We start from the raw sequence: 18,194 nt of genomic DNA on the forward strand, positions 1-18,194 counted from the left end.
TCTAAGTCGAAGGACAGCTGTGCTACATATGTAGATTCAATTATTTGACAAGGTGAAATACACATGGGGAAGTGTTGACATACACAATAAATTAAGGGGCAGGACTAGGTGGTTATGAATACATAACTGCAGTTCACATAAAGTCAATGTCACAAAGGTAAATATGGGATAATCAATCATTAGAGTTAATTATCAAGTGCAACCAAGTCTCTCATTTACATACCCCTAAATCAGTTGTTTTCAGATAAATGTTTATGCTATGAGGATTTATGCTGTTTCAATAACAAGTTCACATATCAATATATATATCAGCTCATTAAATATTTACTTATCCAATTGTGCACAACGTATCATCTGCTCATTAGTCAAATCCACCTCCTGATAGAGGGCATCATATCCACTACACATTAATTTTTAATTAAAAAAAATAAAAATTAAACCAGACATGGGACCAATTCACAATTTAGGAAGTCCTAAGCAAGTCAAGTCTTAACTTTCAGTCTCAAGTCAAGTTTCAAGTAATAATGGGCAAATCTCAAGTCAGGTCCCAAGTTCCAGAGATCAGGTCAAGTCACAAGTCCCTAATTTGGGGTTTTGAGTCAATAGTTAAAGGGATACTTCAGGATTTTGGCAATGAGGCATTGTATCTACTTCCCCAGAGTCAGATGAGCTTGTGGATACCATTTGTATGTCTTTACGTGCAGTTTGAAGCAAGTTTCTAACTAGCGTCATAGATTTTTAAAAAAATCTTTGCTGGCACTAGTGCAATTGCTAACTAGCATTTAGCAGATACCAATAGACTTCCAGTCATTGTGCTAACTAGCTAGCATTGGCTTACAAAACTACCTCTAACTTACTTCCTACTGGAAAATGGTATCCATGAGTTCATGTGACTCTGGGGAGGTAGATTGCCAAAATCCCAAAGTATCTATTTTTATACCAATTTTATACCAATTTGTTTTATACCAATTTCAAAGCAATTTTTAAAATCATGATATTTACTGTTTTCCTTACATTAGACCTCCTAGTACAGTACATAGGCCTACATATTAAACATCAAAGATCAATAACTTTTTTTTCAATCATCAATACTAATAGAAAAGCCATCCAAATGATGATGTACAGCTACTGTTGATAGTACAACTACAGTTTGACTTATATTATGAAATCTCCAATTACAATAAAGTGTTTTTGTTTTTCCCCTACCCACTGTATGCACATTGAGAGGTATGTGGATGGCTGAGAATTAACATCCACAGAAACTCAAGCTCAGAGCTCATATTTTCAAGCGACAAGCATTGATAATATAGGACAGTGCTCTATTCTTCCCCTTGCCTTTCTGCACTTGCCGGTGCAGCGGCGCGAGGCAGAACAGAATTTAAAGGTAATTTTTCATATAACCAATACGATTCTCCACTTTGAGCAATGGAATTGCCGTGAATGTTCACTGTGTACGAAACATTAGGAACACATTCCTAGTATTGAGTTACACCCTCTTTTGCCCTCAGAACAGCCTCAATTCATCATGGCATGGACTCTACAAGGCGTCAAAAGCAGCATTGTTGTTCTTGACACACTCAAACAGCTGCACCTACTACCCTGTTCAAAGGCACTTCAATCTTTTGTCTTGCCCATTCACCCTCTGAATAGCACACATACACAATAATTGTCTCAAGGCTTAAAAATACTTATTTAACCTGTCTATTCTCCTTCATTGAACAGGTGACATCTAAGGGATCATATCTTTCTCCTGGATCCACCTGGTCAGTCTATGTCATGAAAAGAGCTTTTGTACGCTCAGTGTATGTTCACGGTGTAATAACCGAATTTAACAGGAAATTAAGTGTTTTTTCTTTTTGTCAAGTCTAAGTGGCAAAATTTGCGACTCAATTAGTACTGGAGTCCAAGTCACGTGATTCGAGTCTACATCTCTGCATTAAATATGAAATATGATTAAAAAGCAGTAGCAGTGAAGTCAGAGTCCACCACGCACAAATGTTTACTTGTCAGTGTTGTGATCTCTGTGTTCCCAGTTGGAGATAACAGGGGAGTGAGGGAGTTGTGGTCACTGGGCCTGGCTTGGGTCTTAGGAACTGGGCCCGAGGGGACCAGCAGGATCTTGGCGGAGGGTGTGAAGTCTTTTCCAGCAGTGGTGTCTTCTGTATGGGTGCAGACGAGATCCCAGAAGCATTCCCGGAAGCGTGTGGAGAGCAGGTTATAGATAACGGGGTTGACTGCAGAGCTGAGGTAGAAGAGGATGCCTGAAAGGAGGTGCACACACTGGTACACAGCTTGGTTGAGGTCTGTCCAGACAGACCACTGCATGATGCAGCTCCACAGGATCCGGTCAATGTGGAAAGGTGCCCAGCAGATGGCAAACACCAGCACGACCACAGCTACATTACAACAGACAGTGAAAATAGGAGTAAGACAGTAAGGGACATAGACGGAGGATGAATTAAGTGATGTGTACAGAGAGAGAAAAGGGGCAAAAACAGTCAGGGTGGGAATCCTGTTCGGGGTGTTCCCTGCAAAACTTGGTCCTCGTAAAACTGAGACAATGTACTCATATAACTAGGGCTGGCACAATTCATGTGTAATCGTGTAACCGATGACTATGGATGAAAGCTGTCATGAAATAAAATAGCAGCCATAAATGTAATTTTAAAAACATTTTTAAAGGGTTTGCTATTTGTTTTCGGAGAATTAATCGCTGAATGAAAACTGGACGGCTGGGAATTTGTGCGGTTGAGTTGAGCAAGTTAGGTCTCCCAAAAATATTTTCAGTTAGAGGTTTGATGATACTTCCAACTAGGCACACTACAACTTTTCAACGTTGAAATGTGGGTAATATTTGGTTGAGAAATTGATCAAGGACATTTCAACCTTTCAACCTTTAGTCATCCACTCAAAAAGACAACCAGAATTCCCACAATGTGTTCGATATGAGGTCCGAAACATAATTTCAATATGAGGTCCTAAACATAGCATGAAAGTGCATCCTTGTAGCTGTGTGGTCAAAATGTTAGTCAAAATGTTTGCCTTTGGGTAAGTTGAGCCAATGGTTGAGCCAATGGCAAGTAGAGCAAAGTTAAGTGTTTTCTTCCCAGGTGTAACGCAAGGCATTATCGCTGGGTTATAAAATACAGTAACAACAATGCCTGGTCTATGTTTAAAGTGTTTTTAAAAAGTGCAAACGTGTTTGTTACGTGTTAAGCCTATTAAAATATGTTTAAAATTATTAAAAGACAAAAAGTGATTGTGTTGAATTGTGTTTGGGGAAAAAAGATATACATGGTTTTAAAAGGGTAGTGGTCATATTTAATTCAGTAAAGTAAACAGTAAACAGCTCAACTTACTCCATACCCGGGAGTAAGTTGTGACGAGACCATGTTTTTTGGACAAGCTATGTTTTCAAAACTGCAATGTTTACTTGAATTCTGATTATTTCCAGGGATACACAACATCCTGAAATATGTAGATATATTTGTTAGAAAGAATACTAGATTTCCTTTGACAGAGTGATACTGATTGTAAAAAATGGCAGAACTTATCCCACTCTCCCCTACTAAAATATATATTTGTATATTATTATTGTGCCTCAGAGAAAGAGATTTTGTTCAACAAGTATTTATTTTTTTAACAAAAAATATAGGGGTCAAAATTATTGCCACCCTTGTTTTCAATACCTTTCAATACCTTACCTTGCTATCAGGGGCATCAGTTGGGTATGGTAGGGTATGGCAGTTGCCAAACCCTAACTCAAGACCAAAAATGTAAAGTTAGCAAAAAAAGTAGATTCAAATAATTCAATCCCAATTAAAATGCAATTTCAGATTAGCATATTCATTGGTTGGCTTTAGGATCATGCGGAGCATCGCTCAGAGAGCAGGTGCCAGCCTGCTGCCTTTTTCTCTCACTTTTAGAAAGCAGAGACAGTGCCAATTTGCCGGTCAGCCTTTTAGGCAGTGTGCCCATTGCTTTGAATGAATGTAATGTTGTCATTAGAGCTCGGCCTTGTAAGCCTTGTTGTAATCTGATAGCCACAGGTTAATTGAATTGGGAGGTGGGGGAGCCCTCCTTTTTGGTTACCATATCGAAACCAAAATATATTTTATTGCTATTAAAATATTGGTTGTGTTAGCTGTACTTTTTTCATTCATTTGCCCAGTAGGTTAGTGAAATTATGGTTTTATGTGTTGGAATGGAAATAAACACAGCTGAACACCTTGCTATTTAGAGCATTTCCCCAAAATACATGTCCTGTTTTTGGCTTCAAAGACAAAAGCAATTGCAGGCAATAACAAATGTGCATTGCCATACAGTGACAGAATGATAATTGAGATAATGCAAATCATGAATAACTTCTTATTTGGGGTGAATGTTGTTACCCTCCTGCTGTAGGCCTTCATCATCATTCTCTGTCTGCATCCCTAATCCTTACCTGTCGCCTACCTGCCTCTGGTATAATCCATTTCCACCTCTCACTATCAGACTTGCTTAATCATTTCCCTGAATTAAAATGAGATAATCTAACAGATCTTGCTGGCCACACCACTGTGTGTAAGGACAACGGCACTGAGCGAGAATACATTGGGAGGGATCTTAGACCATTCCTCCATACAGAATTTTTTCAGATTCTTAATTTCTGGGCTTATGGGGTGCCCTCTTCAACTCAAACCATAGGCTTCCAATGGGGTTCAGGTTTGGAGACTAAGTTGGCCATTGCACAATGTTGATTTTGTGGTCAATTAACCATTCTTTGTAGATGTTGATACGTGCTTGGGGTCTTGATGGAAGATCCAAATTTCCTGGCAGAGGCAACAAGGTTTTTGGTTAAAATGTCCTGGTACTGGGTTAGGTTCATGATGCCATTGACCTGAACAAGTTCCCCAGGACCAGTGGATGAAAAATAGCCCCATAACATCAAAGATCCCACCACCATAATTAACAATAGGTATGGGGTTATTTTTTATACAGTATATGAGTCCTCTTTTCGGCGTCAGACCCACCACTGGAGTACGTGGCCAAAGAGCTCTATTTTCATGTCATCCAACAAATGTAAACGCCTGAATTTTGCTAAACGGCATTGGCGCTTGGATTGGAGCCAGTGCTATGGTCAGATGACATGAAAATAGAGCTCTTTGGACACATACAATATACCTCAATATAGCTCAGTATTTGTATTATTCATTTTATACACTCTTTTTTTGCTCTTCTTTATCAAGGGTGCCAATAATTTTGGACCTGAATGTATATTTGGACGGGAGCTAAAATCCAGTTATAATACAACAAAAAGTACATTGTGTGTGTTCTTATTGCTTTGGCTGAACTGCTTTCAGTGGGGAAAGATTGCTTTGGTACCCTGCTTCCATGATTTTAGCTGAAAACGTCACCTTCCCATGTGGACCATTGCCGCCAGGAGCGGAGGAGAGGAGAAAATGTGAGTCATGTTGTTCCTTTTGCTATTCAAAAGATTATAACGGTGACCGAGGTCACTTGGCTGACCAATTTTTGTGGAAAGAACAGCTGACTGAAGACGGGACAACCGAGCGGTTCATGCGGTTGAGTTTGTTTCCGTGGTAACATGGACTGTTTACAACGTGATGAAACTTTGTTGAAGCAAAGAAGTCATTGGTTGCCTAGGCAATGCCCCCTTCCTGCGGCAGCAGCACATACCTTATCACAGAGTAACGTTTCACAGTGGTTACATAGGTCGTACTGGGGTACAGATGTATAAATCCCTCCCTCAATTTTATTTTTCAGTTGAAAGTCTAAGTTATGTTTACCGTAGTAGTGATGCTTGTGACTGTGACAATGGTTAGACATGGAAATGGATGCAGAACTCACCAAGCATCTTGGTGACTTGTCTCCTGCGCACTTGCTCCACATGGATTCTCAAGCTGATGTTAGCGCTACAGTTCTTCCTCATCGTCCCCCGGGAGAGTTGTCGCTCCCTGCCCAGCTTGATGCCAATCCCCAGGTACAGCCCGCTGATCACCGTCACGGGAACAATGTAGAAGCATGTGGTGGTGATCAGAATCACCAGGTTGTAGATCCACGGGGAACCTATCAAACTGCATATGGCTGACTCTGCCACCTTCTCCGGGAGATTCAAGTAGTTGATGCCATGCAGGGAGGTGTTAGGGATGGCACAAACCAGGGACAGCACCCATACAGCACTGATGACACGCTTGGCATGCTTGTTGGTGGCAACATAGCGTGGTTTTAGTGGATGGACCACTGCGATATACCTCTCCACACTCAGCACTGTCACATTGAGGATGGAGGCAAAGCATACAGTCTCGAAGAGGAAAATCTTGAAGTAGCAGACTCCCTCTCCGAAGGGGAAGGGGTAGTTCTGCCACAGGTCGTAGATCTCCAGGGGCATCCCAAAGAAGAGCACCAGGAGGTCTGACACAGCCAGGCTGAACAGGTACAGGTTGGTGGGGGTGCACATCTTCTTGTGTTTGGATATCACTGTGCATGTGAGCAGGTTACCAGACACGCCCAGGAGGAATATGAGCAGGTAAACCAGGGAGATGGGGAGAAAGACGGGGGAGCGCTTCGGCCCTAGAACTTCCAGTAGTCTGTCCTCAATGGACTTGGTTCCAGTGTCATTTCCTGTAACATTTAGCAATGTGCTGTTACAGACCATGCCATGCTGTTCTGAGATGTTGGACAGAGAATCCAGGCAGTACTTCTCCATTTCAGAGTAGGGGCTTGTAGTAAGTGGGAGTAGAGAGGACGGGATCACTGGTAATGTCGGCACATCGTTTGCATATGTCTGAGAGACTTCATTCCATACAGATAGAAATACAACACCTAGAGAAACACAGCAACCATTTATATTACAGTATATTACTTTCTGCTAAATAATTTATTGCTAATAATCCTAATTCTACATGAGGTGAAGTAAAAGCTTTCAAATGATGACTGAGACATCTCAGTAAAGCCTCACAAGAGATTTCTGTTTTGCATGATTGTCTTGACTTAAGGCCATAAATTCAATTACATTTTTATGTTGGTGGTATGAAACTTTGAAACAAATGAATGTAGTGCATGGAGGCACTCATTACATGATATTATACAATGAAGGGGTAGTACAATCAATTTCACCAAGCTCAGTTTATTGATAGTCTATGGGCTTTTGTCATGCATAACAGTACCATCTGCTTTCTGCTGTCAGTTATGGTGCTGAATCACAGCTGTGCAGCTTGGGTAAATACAGAGCTGATCAGATTCAACCAGGTAAAACTGTCAATTATGAATTAACATCACAAAAACACACTTTGGCTCTTACTGTAATAGTACGTTGGTAGATTCACCCGTGTGTATAACATGAATGCTGTAGAATATATTGTGTGTATAACATGAATGCTGTAGAATATATTGTGTGTATAACATGAATGCTGTAGAATATCTTGTGTATCCACAATTCTCATGTTTGTCACATTTATCTACTGCATTATGTTCTGTGCAGAAACATGTACACTATATATGCGAAAGTATGTTGACACTCCTTCAAATTAGTGGATTTGGGTATTTCAGCCACACTCATTGCTGACAAGTGTATAAATTTGAGCACACAGCCAAGCAATCTCCATAGACAAGCATTGGCAGTAGAATGGCCTTAATGAAGAGCTCAGTGAATTTCAATGTGGCACAATCATGGATGCCACCTTTCCAACAAGTCAGTTTGTCAAATTTATTCCCTACTAGAGCTGCCCAGTTCAACTGAAAGTGCTGTTATTGTGAAGAGAAAATGTCTAGGAGCAACAACGCCTCAGCCATGAAGTGATAGGCCACACAAGCTCACAGAATGGGACCGCTGTCTTTCCTCAGTTGCAACACTCGCTACCGAGTTCCAAATTGCCTCTGAGAGCAACGTCAGCACAAGAACTTATCGCCAGGAGCTTTATGAAAGGGGTTTCCATGGCCGAGCAGCCACTCACAAGCCTAAAATCACCATGCGCAATGCCAATCGTAGGCTGGAGTAATGTAAAGCTAGTCCCCATTGGACTCTGGAACAGTGGAAACGCGTTCTCTGGAGTGTTGAATCCAGCAGTCCGACAGACTTATCTGAGATCGCTACCTGCCCCAATGCAGGGTTCTAACTGCAAAGTTTGGTGGAAGAGGAATAATGGTCTGGGGCTGTTTTTCCTGATCCGGGCTAAGCCCCTTAGTTCCAGTGAAGGGAAATCTTAACGCTACAGCATACAATGACATTCTAGATGATTCTGTGCTTCCAACTTTGTGGCAACAGTTTTGGGAAGGAACTTTCCTGTTTCAGTATGACATTGCCCCCATAAATAAAGCAAGGTCCATACAGATATTGTTTGTTGAGAGGAGGAAGGCTCATAATAATGTCCAGAATGGATTCAATGGAATGGCATGAAACACATGTTTTGGGGGGTTTTCATGTGTTTGATACCATTCCATTCACTCCATTCTGGGAATGGTGGAAAAAGTACTCAATTGTCATCATTGAGTAAAAGTAAAGATACCTTAATATAAAATGACTCAATTAAAAGTGAAATTGACCCAGTAAAATACTAATTGAGTAAAAGTATTTGGTTTTAAATAAACTCAAGTAGCAAAAGTAAATGTAATTGCTAAAATACACTTATGTAGCAAAAGTACAAGTACAAGTATACATAATTTCAAATTCCTTATATTAAGCAAAGCAGATGGCCACACTTTCTAACATTATTTATGGATAGCCAGGTGCAAGCTCCAACTCTCAGACATCATTTACAAATGAAGCATGTGTTTAGTGAGTCTGCCAGATCAGATGCAGTAGGGATGACCAGGGATGTTCTCTTGATAAGTGTGTGAATTAGACCAAAAAAATGTAAGTACTTTTGGGTGTCAGGGAAAATGTATTGATAATTGTCTTTAGGAATGTAGTGAAGTAATACAAAAATACTAATAGTAAAGTACAGATACCCTAAAAAAATGACTGAAGTAATACTTTAAAGTATAAAGTACTTAAGTACTTTACACAACTGTATTCTGGCCATTATTATGAGCCGTCCTCCATTCAGCAGCCTCCACTAGTGTGGACGAACTTGACTGGCCTGCACAGAGCTCTGACCTCAACCCCATCAAACACCTTGTGATGAATTGGAATGCCGACTGCGAGCCAAGCCTAATCACCCAACATCAGTGCCCAACCTCACTAATGCTCTTGTGGCTGAATTGAAGTCCCCGCAGCAATGTTCCAAAATCTAGTGGAAAGCCTTCCCAGAAGAATGGAGGCTGTTATACCAGCATAGAGGGGTTCAACTCCATACTAATGCCCATGATTTTGGAATGAGATGTTCGACAAGTAGATGCCTACATACTGTTGGTCATGTAGTGTATGTGAATGATGTTAGCTAATTAAAATAAAAAGCATTCTTCATTGTATCGTATTGCTTACTTCTTGAACTTAATTCGAAATAATGGTTCTTAATTGTCGACTCAAAAAAAGCAACCAACTTTGTTCAAGACTACCATTACTGTATAATGTAATTTGAGAAATGTTTGTAGCTCAGTAGAATTTTAACACTCACCTTTGATGCCTGTTCAGAGCTGCTAAAGATTGCTCTCAGAGAAAATGAAGTCTCTCTTGAAAAAGTCTGGACAAGCTTTTAAGAAATTGCAGGTGGTGAATGGAAATGAGATAAGTCATCCCCTGCAAGAAAACTTGACTGAAGGCGTCGATAAGGAGGTGCGCCTGTAGGAAAACTGCTCCTTGGGTACCTGAAGCAAAGGGGCTGATGTACACAGCACGCGATAGAGAGAGAGAGATAGAGAGAGAGGGGAGGGAGGGTGTTCGGTGGGTGTCTGTAGCCATACTTTTTGTTTATTCATTTACTTATGCAACTGTGTATGTATGCTATATGTGCCTCTTACCAGACAGGTAATTTGAGAGCATGTTGTCATTTATGAATGTGCTAATGATGACACCTGCTAATAACATTGGAACTGTGCAGTGGCAGCATGTCTGAAGAGAGACATGGTTAGATCAACCGTTGTAACCTAAAATGGTTTGGTAACAGCACTTGAAAATGTTTTGCAGTACAAAAAAAAACATAAAAACACATAATGCCTTATGTAGTCTAGACTATATGCCCTTCAAGTTGGCTAAAGTGTTCTATGGAGAACTTGCAGCATTTAAGAATCAAATACTTTACCTCATGATGACAAAAAAAACTTTAAAAGGTATTTGCACTTTGAGTAAGTGGTTTTACAGAATGTTATTTTGTGTTTATGGACATCATTTGTGCTTTTCTCCATTTGGACCATCCTGTATCTTTGGACCATTTAAGACATTTCAATGCCCGTTGGTGGTGCATTAATTAATCACAATTTAATGTAATCACTGCTCCATTTCTGAGATTTTTTAAGATGCAGTGTTTTGAGAGATTTCTTGCCTTAAGTCAAGTCTCTCAGAGAGCACTTTAGCTTTATGCCCATGTCATATCTGTATGCATGAGCTGTGGCAACAGGAGTTACATGGTGTTTTCTTGCCAATGACCTTAATCACGTCATCTGGTTTTATGTGGGGAGAGTTGTTTGGGGTGTACAAAGCCAGTATGTACACTGCATGCACAGAACTGGTCAAAAGTTCAGGTTATCTTCAGTTCAGGTCCCAACTTCCTTGGGTGTTTTGGCGCTGCTTACTGTGCCCTCTGCAGGGTGTGGATTTCAGGTTGACCAGGCCTGAGCCAAGTGGCTTGTCCACTGCTTCTCCATCTTCAGACACAGCCACTGCAGATCTTCTTTCACTGAGCTGCTCTTATTCCCAGAAACCTCTGTGCCCTTCACAGTGATTGACCTGGGGCACCTGTCATAAGAGACACCTGTCATAACCTCTTGACCCACCTTCCACTATGAAGCAATTAACCTTCCATCCCTTGTCCATGCACTACAGGCTCTACAGAGGGTAGTGCATACGGCCTAGGACATCACTGTGGCAGAGCACCCTGTCATATAGGACCTCTATATCAGGCTGTGTCTGTTACGACTTCCGCCAAAGTAGGGTCCTCTCCTTGTTCGGGCGGCGCTCGGCAGTCGGCGTCACCGGTCTTCTAGCCATCATCAATCCACTTCTCCCTCTGTTGTTCACCTGTTTTTGCATGTTTATTTTCCTGAGTTTTCCCCGCATTCCCAGCATAAGGCGCTCATCGATTCAGGCGCGGCTGGGAATTTTATCGACAGAGCAATCGCCCATAGGTTAGGGATCCCTATTGTTCCAGTGGTTAGGCCTTTCCCAGTTCACGTTCTGGATAATCGACCATTAGGGGCCGGGTTAATTAGGGAAGCTACCATCCCCCTGGGCATGGTGACGCAGGGGGGTCACGAGGAGATAATCAGTCTTTTCCTCATTGACTCTCCTGCGTTTCCCGTGGTACTAGGCCTTCCCTGGTTGACCCCACCATTTCATAGCAACACAGGGCTCTCACGGGGTGGTCGCGAGAGTGCTCAGGGAGGTGTTTAGGAGTTTCCGTTGGTGCTACTACAGTGGAAAGTCCAGACCAGGTCTCCACAATGCGCATTCCCCCACGAAAATGCCGATTTGGCTCTCTCCTTCTCCAAAAAGAAGGTGACTCAATTGCCACCCCATCGACGGGGCGATTGTGCAATAAATCTCCTGGTAGACGCTGCACTTCCCAGGAGTCACATGTGAGGCGGAGACGGAGGCTATGGAAACAAATGTCTCAGAATCCCTGCGTCAGGGGAACATTCGGTCCTCCACTTCACCCGCCTCCTCAAGTTTATTTTTTGTGAAGAAGAAGGAGGGAGGTCTGCGCCTGTGTATTGACTATCGGGGTCTGAACCAGATCACTGTGAGGTATAGTTACCCGCTACCGCTCATAGCCACAGTGATTGAGTCAATGCCCGGGGCGCTTCTTCACCAAACTAGATCTCAGGAGAGCTTACAACCTGGTGCGTATCCCGGAGGGAAACGAGTGGAAGACGGCGTTCAGTACCACCTCAGGCCATTATGAGTACCACGTCATGCCGTACGGGTTAATGAATGCTCTATCAGTCTTCCAAGCCTTTGTAGACGAGTTTTTCAGGGACCTGCACGGGCAGGGTGTAGTGGTGTATATTGATGACATTCTAATATACTCCGCTACACGCGCCGAGCATGTGTCCCTGGTGAGCTTGGTGCTTGGACGACTGTTGGAGCATGACCTGTACGTCAAGGCTGAGAAATTCCTGTTCTTCCAGGAGAAGGTCTCCTTCCTAGGGTACCGCATTTCCACCTCGGGGGTGGAGATGGAGAGTGACCGCATTTCAGCCGTGTGTAATTGGTCCACGGTAAAGGAAGTGCAGCGGTTCCAAGGCTTAGCCAATTACCACCGGAGGTTTATTCGGGGTTTTGGTCAGCTAGCAGCTCTCATTACCTCACTGCTGAAGGGGGGCCCGGTACGTTTGCAGTGGTCGGCTGAGGCGGACAGGGCTTTTGGCGACCTGAGGTCTCTGTTTACCTCGGCTTCCGTGCTGGCCCATCCAGATCCCTCTTTGGCGTTCATAGTGGAGGTGGAAGCGTCCGAGGCTGGGATAGGAGCCGTGCTCTCTCAGCGCTCGGGTACGCCACCGAAGCTCCGCCCCTGTGCCTTCTTCTCGAAGAAGCTCAGCCCGGCGGAGCTAAACTATAATGTGGGGGACAGGGAGCTGTTGGCTGTTGTCCAGGCTCTGAAGGCGTGTAGACATTAGCTTGAGGGGGCTAAACACCCTTTTCTAATCTGGACTGACCACCGCAATCTGGAGTGCATCATGGCAGCGAGGAGACTGAACCCTCGCCAGGCAAGGCGGCCATGTCTTTCACCCGTTTTGTTTTTTACCTTTCTTACAGACCAAGTTCCCAAAACGTTAAGGCAGACGCACTGTCCCAACTGTATGACACAGAAGAGCGGCCCAGGGATCCCACTCCCATACTCCCGGCCTCCTCCCTGGTGGCACCGGTAGTGTGGAAGCTGGACGCGGACATTGAGCAGGCGTTGCGTGCAGAGCCCGCTCCCCTACCAGTGTCACCCTGGGTGTCTGTACGTTCCGTCTGTTGTTCGTGACCAGTTGATCTATTGGGCCCACACGTCACCCTCCTCTGGTCATCCTGGGATCTGTCGGATGGTGCACTGTTTGGCTGGGAAGTACTGGTGGCCTACTACTGGTGGCCTACAATATCTGCTCTCCTGCGCCTGACTCCCTTACAGCAATTTCTGCATACGTTACTGTGTCAGAGGAAAGCCTGGAAAATTGTCAAAGAATCCAGTCACCTAAGAAATAGACTGTTCACTCTGCTACTGCACGGCAAGCGGTGCCAGAGCACCAAGTCTGGGACCTTATTTCCCAGTCCCCTGCTGTTTCCAGTAAGACAAACTCATGGGAGCCTGCTGAATTGTTTTTACTTTTTTTTATTTAACCTTTATTTAACTAGGCAAGTCAGTTAAGAACAAATTCTAATTTTACAATAACGGCCTACCCCGGCCAAACCCTCCCCTAACCCGGACAACGCTGGGCCAATTGTGCGCCGCCCTATGGGACTCCCGATCACGGCCGGTTGTGATACAGCCCGGGATCAAACCAGAGTCTGTAGTGACGCCTCCAGCACTGAGATGCAGTACCTTAGAACGCTGCGCCACTCGGGAGTTCCAAAAAAGTAGAGGAAGACGGTGTGACACTGCCACAAATGTGAGGTGACACACACATACACACATACATATGACTGGTTTAAAGTTATGAAACCCTTGTAAGGTTAAACCTTTCTATGCGTCTTTCATTTTCATACTGTTTATGTGAGGTAGTATCCGCCTGTTCTGATTGCATTATTTGCACCATCCTGGTGCTCATCTCTTTAAGACATAATGTCCCTTTATGAGGATCTTTACACAAACATTGTAAAAATTCTTAGAACATTTTATTGAGGATTTTGTATACTTAGAAGTATTTCACCAGTAGTACTCTACATCTGTTCAAGTTGTCAAGACATTTGGAGGGAAAACATGTTGTTTACTGATGATTCAGAAGATGAAAGCTTATGTAATACCACTCAGACAATTCAATAGTGTTGCTTTGTTGACACCACAGATTGTTCCGTTTGCTGTTTTCCATAAGTATAGAATTGCAAAACTTAAAGTCAATTGAGCCCCACATTTCTTGTGGGAGACCACACACAATCTGTGTTTTGTTGTTCATTCAACTATTTGATTCAGAAAACATTGTACGCTACCAATATTTTTTAAAGGAAATCCTGTTTATATGGCAACAGAGAAAGTAGCTGAACATACTCTTTGACAAAGATGAATAGAAGGTACACAAAGCCAAAATGCACATTCCACCATTCAAAGTCAGATTCCATGAGAACAAGTGGTAGGAAGTGTGTGTTTTTGATTGGGATCATACACCTTCTCAGGTAGCATTATCTAGTAATGTAGGCTAGACAACATAGCAAATACTTACTAAAATAACTGACGGAATGTGTGAAGGAAGTGTTGCAGCAAAGCACCCCCACAACATAATGCTGCCACCCCCGTGCTTCACGGTTGTGATGGTGTTCTTCGGCTTGCAAGCCTCCCCCTTTTTCCTGCAAACATAACGATGGTCATTATGGCCAAACAGTTATATTTTTGTTTCATCAGACTAGAGAACATTTCTCCAAAAAGTACAATCTGTGTCCCCATGTGCAGTTGCAAACCGTAGTCTGGCTATTTTATGGCGGTTTTGGAGCAGTGGCTTCTTCCTTGCTGAGCGGCCTTTCAGGTTATGTCGATATAGGACTCATTTTACTGTGGATAAAGATACTTTTGTACCTGTTTCCTCCAGCGTCTTCACATGGTCCTTTGCTGTTGTTCTGGGATTATTGATTTGCACTTTTCGCACCAAAGTATGTTCATCTCTAGGAGACAGAACGCATCTCCTTCCTGAGCGGTATGACTGTCCCATGGTGTTAATACTTGCATACTATTGTTTGTACAGATGAACGTGGTACCTTCAGGAGTTTGGAAATGGCTCCCAAGGATGAACCAGACTTGGGGATATCTACAATGTTTTTCCTGAGGTCTTGGCTGAGTTCTTTTCATTTTCCCATGATGTCAAGCAAAGAGGCACTGTGTTTGAAGGTAGGCCTTGAAATGCATCCACAGGTACACCTCCAATTTACTCAAATTATGTCAATTAGCCTATCAGAAGCTTCTAAAGCCATTACATAATGTTATGGAATTTTCCAAGCTGTTTAAAGGCACAGTCAACTTAGTGTATGTAAACTTCTGACCCATTGGAATTGTGATACAGTGAATTATAAGTGAAATAATCTGTCTGTAAACTATTGTAAATTAAATTACTTGTGTCATGCACAAAGTAGATGTCCTAACCGACATGCCAAAACTCTAGTTTGTTAACAATACATTTGTGGAGTGGTTGAAAAAAGAGTTTTAACTATTTAGCAGTCATATAGATTGGGGGTAGAAGCTGTTCAGGGTCCTGTTAGTTCCAGACTTTGTGCATCAGTACCTCTTGCCATGTGGTAGCAGAGAGAACAGTCTATGACTTGGATGGTCGGAGTCTTTGACAATTTTTATGGCCTTACTCTGACACCGCCTGGTATAGAGATCCTGGTTGGCAGGGAGCTTGGCCTTAGTGATGTACTGGGGTGTATGCACTACCCTCTGTAGCTCCTTGCGGTCGGATGCCAAACAGTTGCCATACCAAGTGATGATGCAGCCAGTCAAGATGCTCTCAATGGTGCAGTTGTAGAACTTTGTGAGCTTCCTGAGGGGGAAGAGGCACTCATGACTGTGTTGATGTGTGTGGACCATGAGAGTTCCTTAGTGATGTGAACACTGAGGAACTTGAAGCTCTCAACCTGTTCCACAACAGCCCTGTTGAAGTGGATGGGGGTGTGCTCGCCCCTCTGTTTCCTATAGTCCACGATAAGCTAATTTCTCTTGCTGACGTTGAGGTATAGGTTGTTGTCCTGGCACAACTCTGACCTCCTCCTTGTCAGTGATCAGGCCTACCACCGTTCTGTCATCTGCAAATGTAAAAACAGTGTTGGAGTCGTGCGTGGCCACACTGTCGTGGGTGAACAGGGACTACAGGAGGGGACCAAGCATGCACTCCTGATGGGCCCCCTTGTTGAGGTTCAACATAGAGGATGTGTCTTTGCCTACACTCACCACCATGGGCCAGCATGTTAGTAAGTCCAGGATCCAGTTGCAGAGGGAGGTGTTTAGTCTCAGGGTCCTTAGCTTAGTGATGAGCTTTGAGGGCACTATGGTGTTGAACACAGAGCTGTAGTCAATTAACAGCATTCTCATTTAGCTGTTCCTTTTGTCCATGTGGGGAAAGGCAGTGTGGAGTGCAATAGGGATTGCATTGTCTGTGGATCTGTTGGGGTGGTATACAAATTGGAGTGGGTCCAGGGTGTCTGGGATGATGGTGTTGATGTCAGCCATGACCAACCTTTCAAAGAGATTGACACCTGTTTGTTGGTTCGTCGGAGGGCGTTGGGGATTTGTTATAAGCATCCATATTAGTGTCCCGCAGCTCTAGCCTTTAGCTAAGTGCGGATGTTGCCTGTAATCCATGGCTTCTGGTTGGGATATGTACATACGGTCACAACATCGTATTAATGAAGCCGGTAACGGATTTGGTGAACTCCTGAATGCCCTAGGATAATTTCCGGGAACATATTCCAGTCTGTGTTAGCAAAAAAGTCCTGAAGCTTAGCATCCGCTTCATCAGACCACTTCCGTATTAACCGCGTCACTGTTACTTCCTGTTTGAGTTTTGTCTTGTAAGCAGGCATCAGGAGGATAGAGCTATGGTCAGATTTGACAAACAGAGGGCAAGGGAGTGCTTTGTGTGTGTGTGTGTGTGTGTGTGTGTGTGTGTGTGTGTGTGTGTGTGTGTGTGTGTGTGTGTGTGTGTGTGTGTGTGTGTGTGTGTGTGTGTGTGTGTGTGTGTGTGTGTGTGTGTGTGTGTGTGTGTGTGTGTGTGTGTGTGTGTGTGTGTGTGTGTGTGTGTGTGTGTGTGTGTGTGTGTGTGTAATAAACATGATCAAGAGTTTTCTTGCCTTTAGTGGCACAGGTGACATGCTGGTAGAAATTAGGTCAAACGGATTTCAGTTTTCCTGCATTAAAGTCACTGGCCACTAGGAGTGCCGCCTCTTTGTGAACATTCACTGTTTTGCTTATTGTAACGAGTGCGGTGAGAGTTGGTAAGCAAGTTCAGGAAATGAGTTTTAATAAAATAAATGGAACATAATACAAAACAAGAAACACTAACAGCACACAGACATGAAACAGAAACAGAAACAATAACCCCTGGGTAAGGAACCAAAGTGAGAGACATATATAGGGAAGGTAATCAGGGAGGTGATGGAGTCCAGGTGCACGTAACGATTGTGACAGGTGTGCGCCATATCGAGCAGCCTGGTGACCTAGAGACCAATGAGCAGCTGTGTACTGAGCTGCTGCAATATAAACATTGTCCAAAGACATAGCTTAACAATAGAGGGCAGAGTAAGTTTAAATAATGCTTAGCGTCACTGTTTAAATAATGCTCACCGCTGTGGAGGAGAGGTCATGAATACGTAGGTAAGATGCGCTTGAGAGTGTTACAACTTTAGCTTGTTTGACACCAGCCAATTGGGGAGTTACAGTAAGCCTATATGTATCTAAACAGGATGTCAGTAGAATGAAGTTGAATAGACGGTTCCTCATATAGTGTGCATTGTTGGGTGCAGCTACTGTACATACACTTTGCATGTGGAATGACAATGGTAGATCAGAGGTATAGCTGCATCATTGTGTGAGGAAGCAATATGATCTGAAAGATTGTGGGAGCATTAATCTCTCATGGACAGGCTCACATAATATAAATGGTATCTCATACCTCTCCCTCCAGAAACTAATCGAGTAGCTGGCGCAATATTTTAGTTCTGGGTTGCTGATCAGGGCAGCAGCACCAAATGTTGACTCAGACAGGTTTACTCGATCATCATCTCTGTATTCAGTGCTGCCAGCTTCATCCAATATGACTGTAATAAAGGTGTGAATAAACAACAGGCCATGTAGACATCAGACAATGTTTTCTTTATAGGTGGGGTATCTATGATCTCCAATATGAGGTTCTAGACATGGAATGAAAGTGCATCCTTGTAGCTGTGTGGGCTAATATATTCAAAATATTTGCCT

General features: G+C 43.2%; 1 protein-coding gene across 1 annotated transcript; it reads right to left on the reverse strand.

The window, feature by feature from the left end:
* Window positions 1–1,632: 1,632 nt before the first annotated feature.
* LOC124020287 (neuromedin-U receptor 2-like) lies at window positions 1,633–9,710 on the reverse strand. Its single transcript, XM_046335643.1, has 3 exons — window positions 9,558–9,710; window positions 5,851–6,722; window positions 1,633–2,396 (listed from the first exon to the last, which is right to left on the reverse strand). The coding sequence occupies exons 2-3, from the start codon at window positions 6,707–6,709 to the stop codon at window positions 1,954–1,956; spliced, it is 1,302 nt and encodes a 433-aa protein (XP_046191599.1). The 5' UTR covers window positions 6,710–6,722; window positions 9,558–9,710; the 3' UTR covers window positions 1,633–1,953.
* Window positions 9,711–18,194: the final 8,484 nt, after the last annotated feature.

Source organism: Oncorhynchus gorbuscha, linkage group LG03 (genome assembly GCF_021184085.1).
Source record: "Oncorhynchus gorbuscha isolate QuinsamMale2020 ecotype Even-year linkage group LG03, OgorEven_v1.0, whole genome shotgun sequence".
NCBI classification, from domain to species: Eukaryota; Metazoa; Chordata; class Actinopteri; order Salmoniformes; family Salmonidae; genus Oncorhynchus; species Oncorhynchus gorbuscha.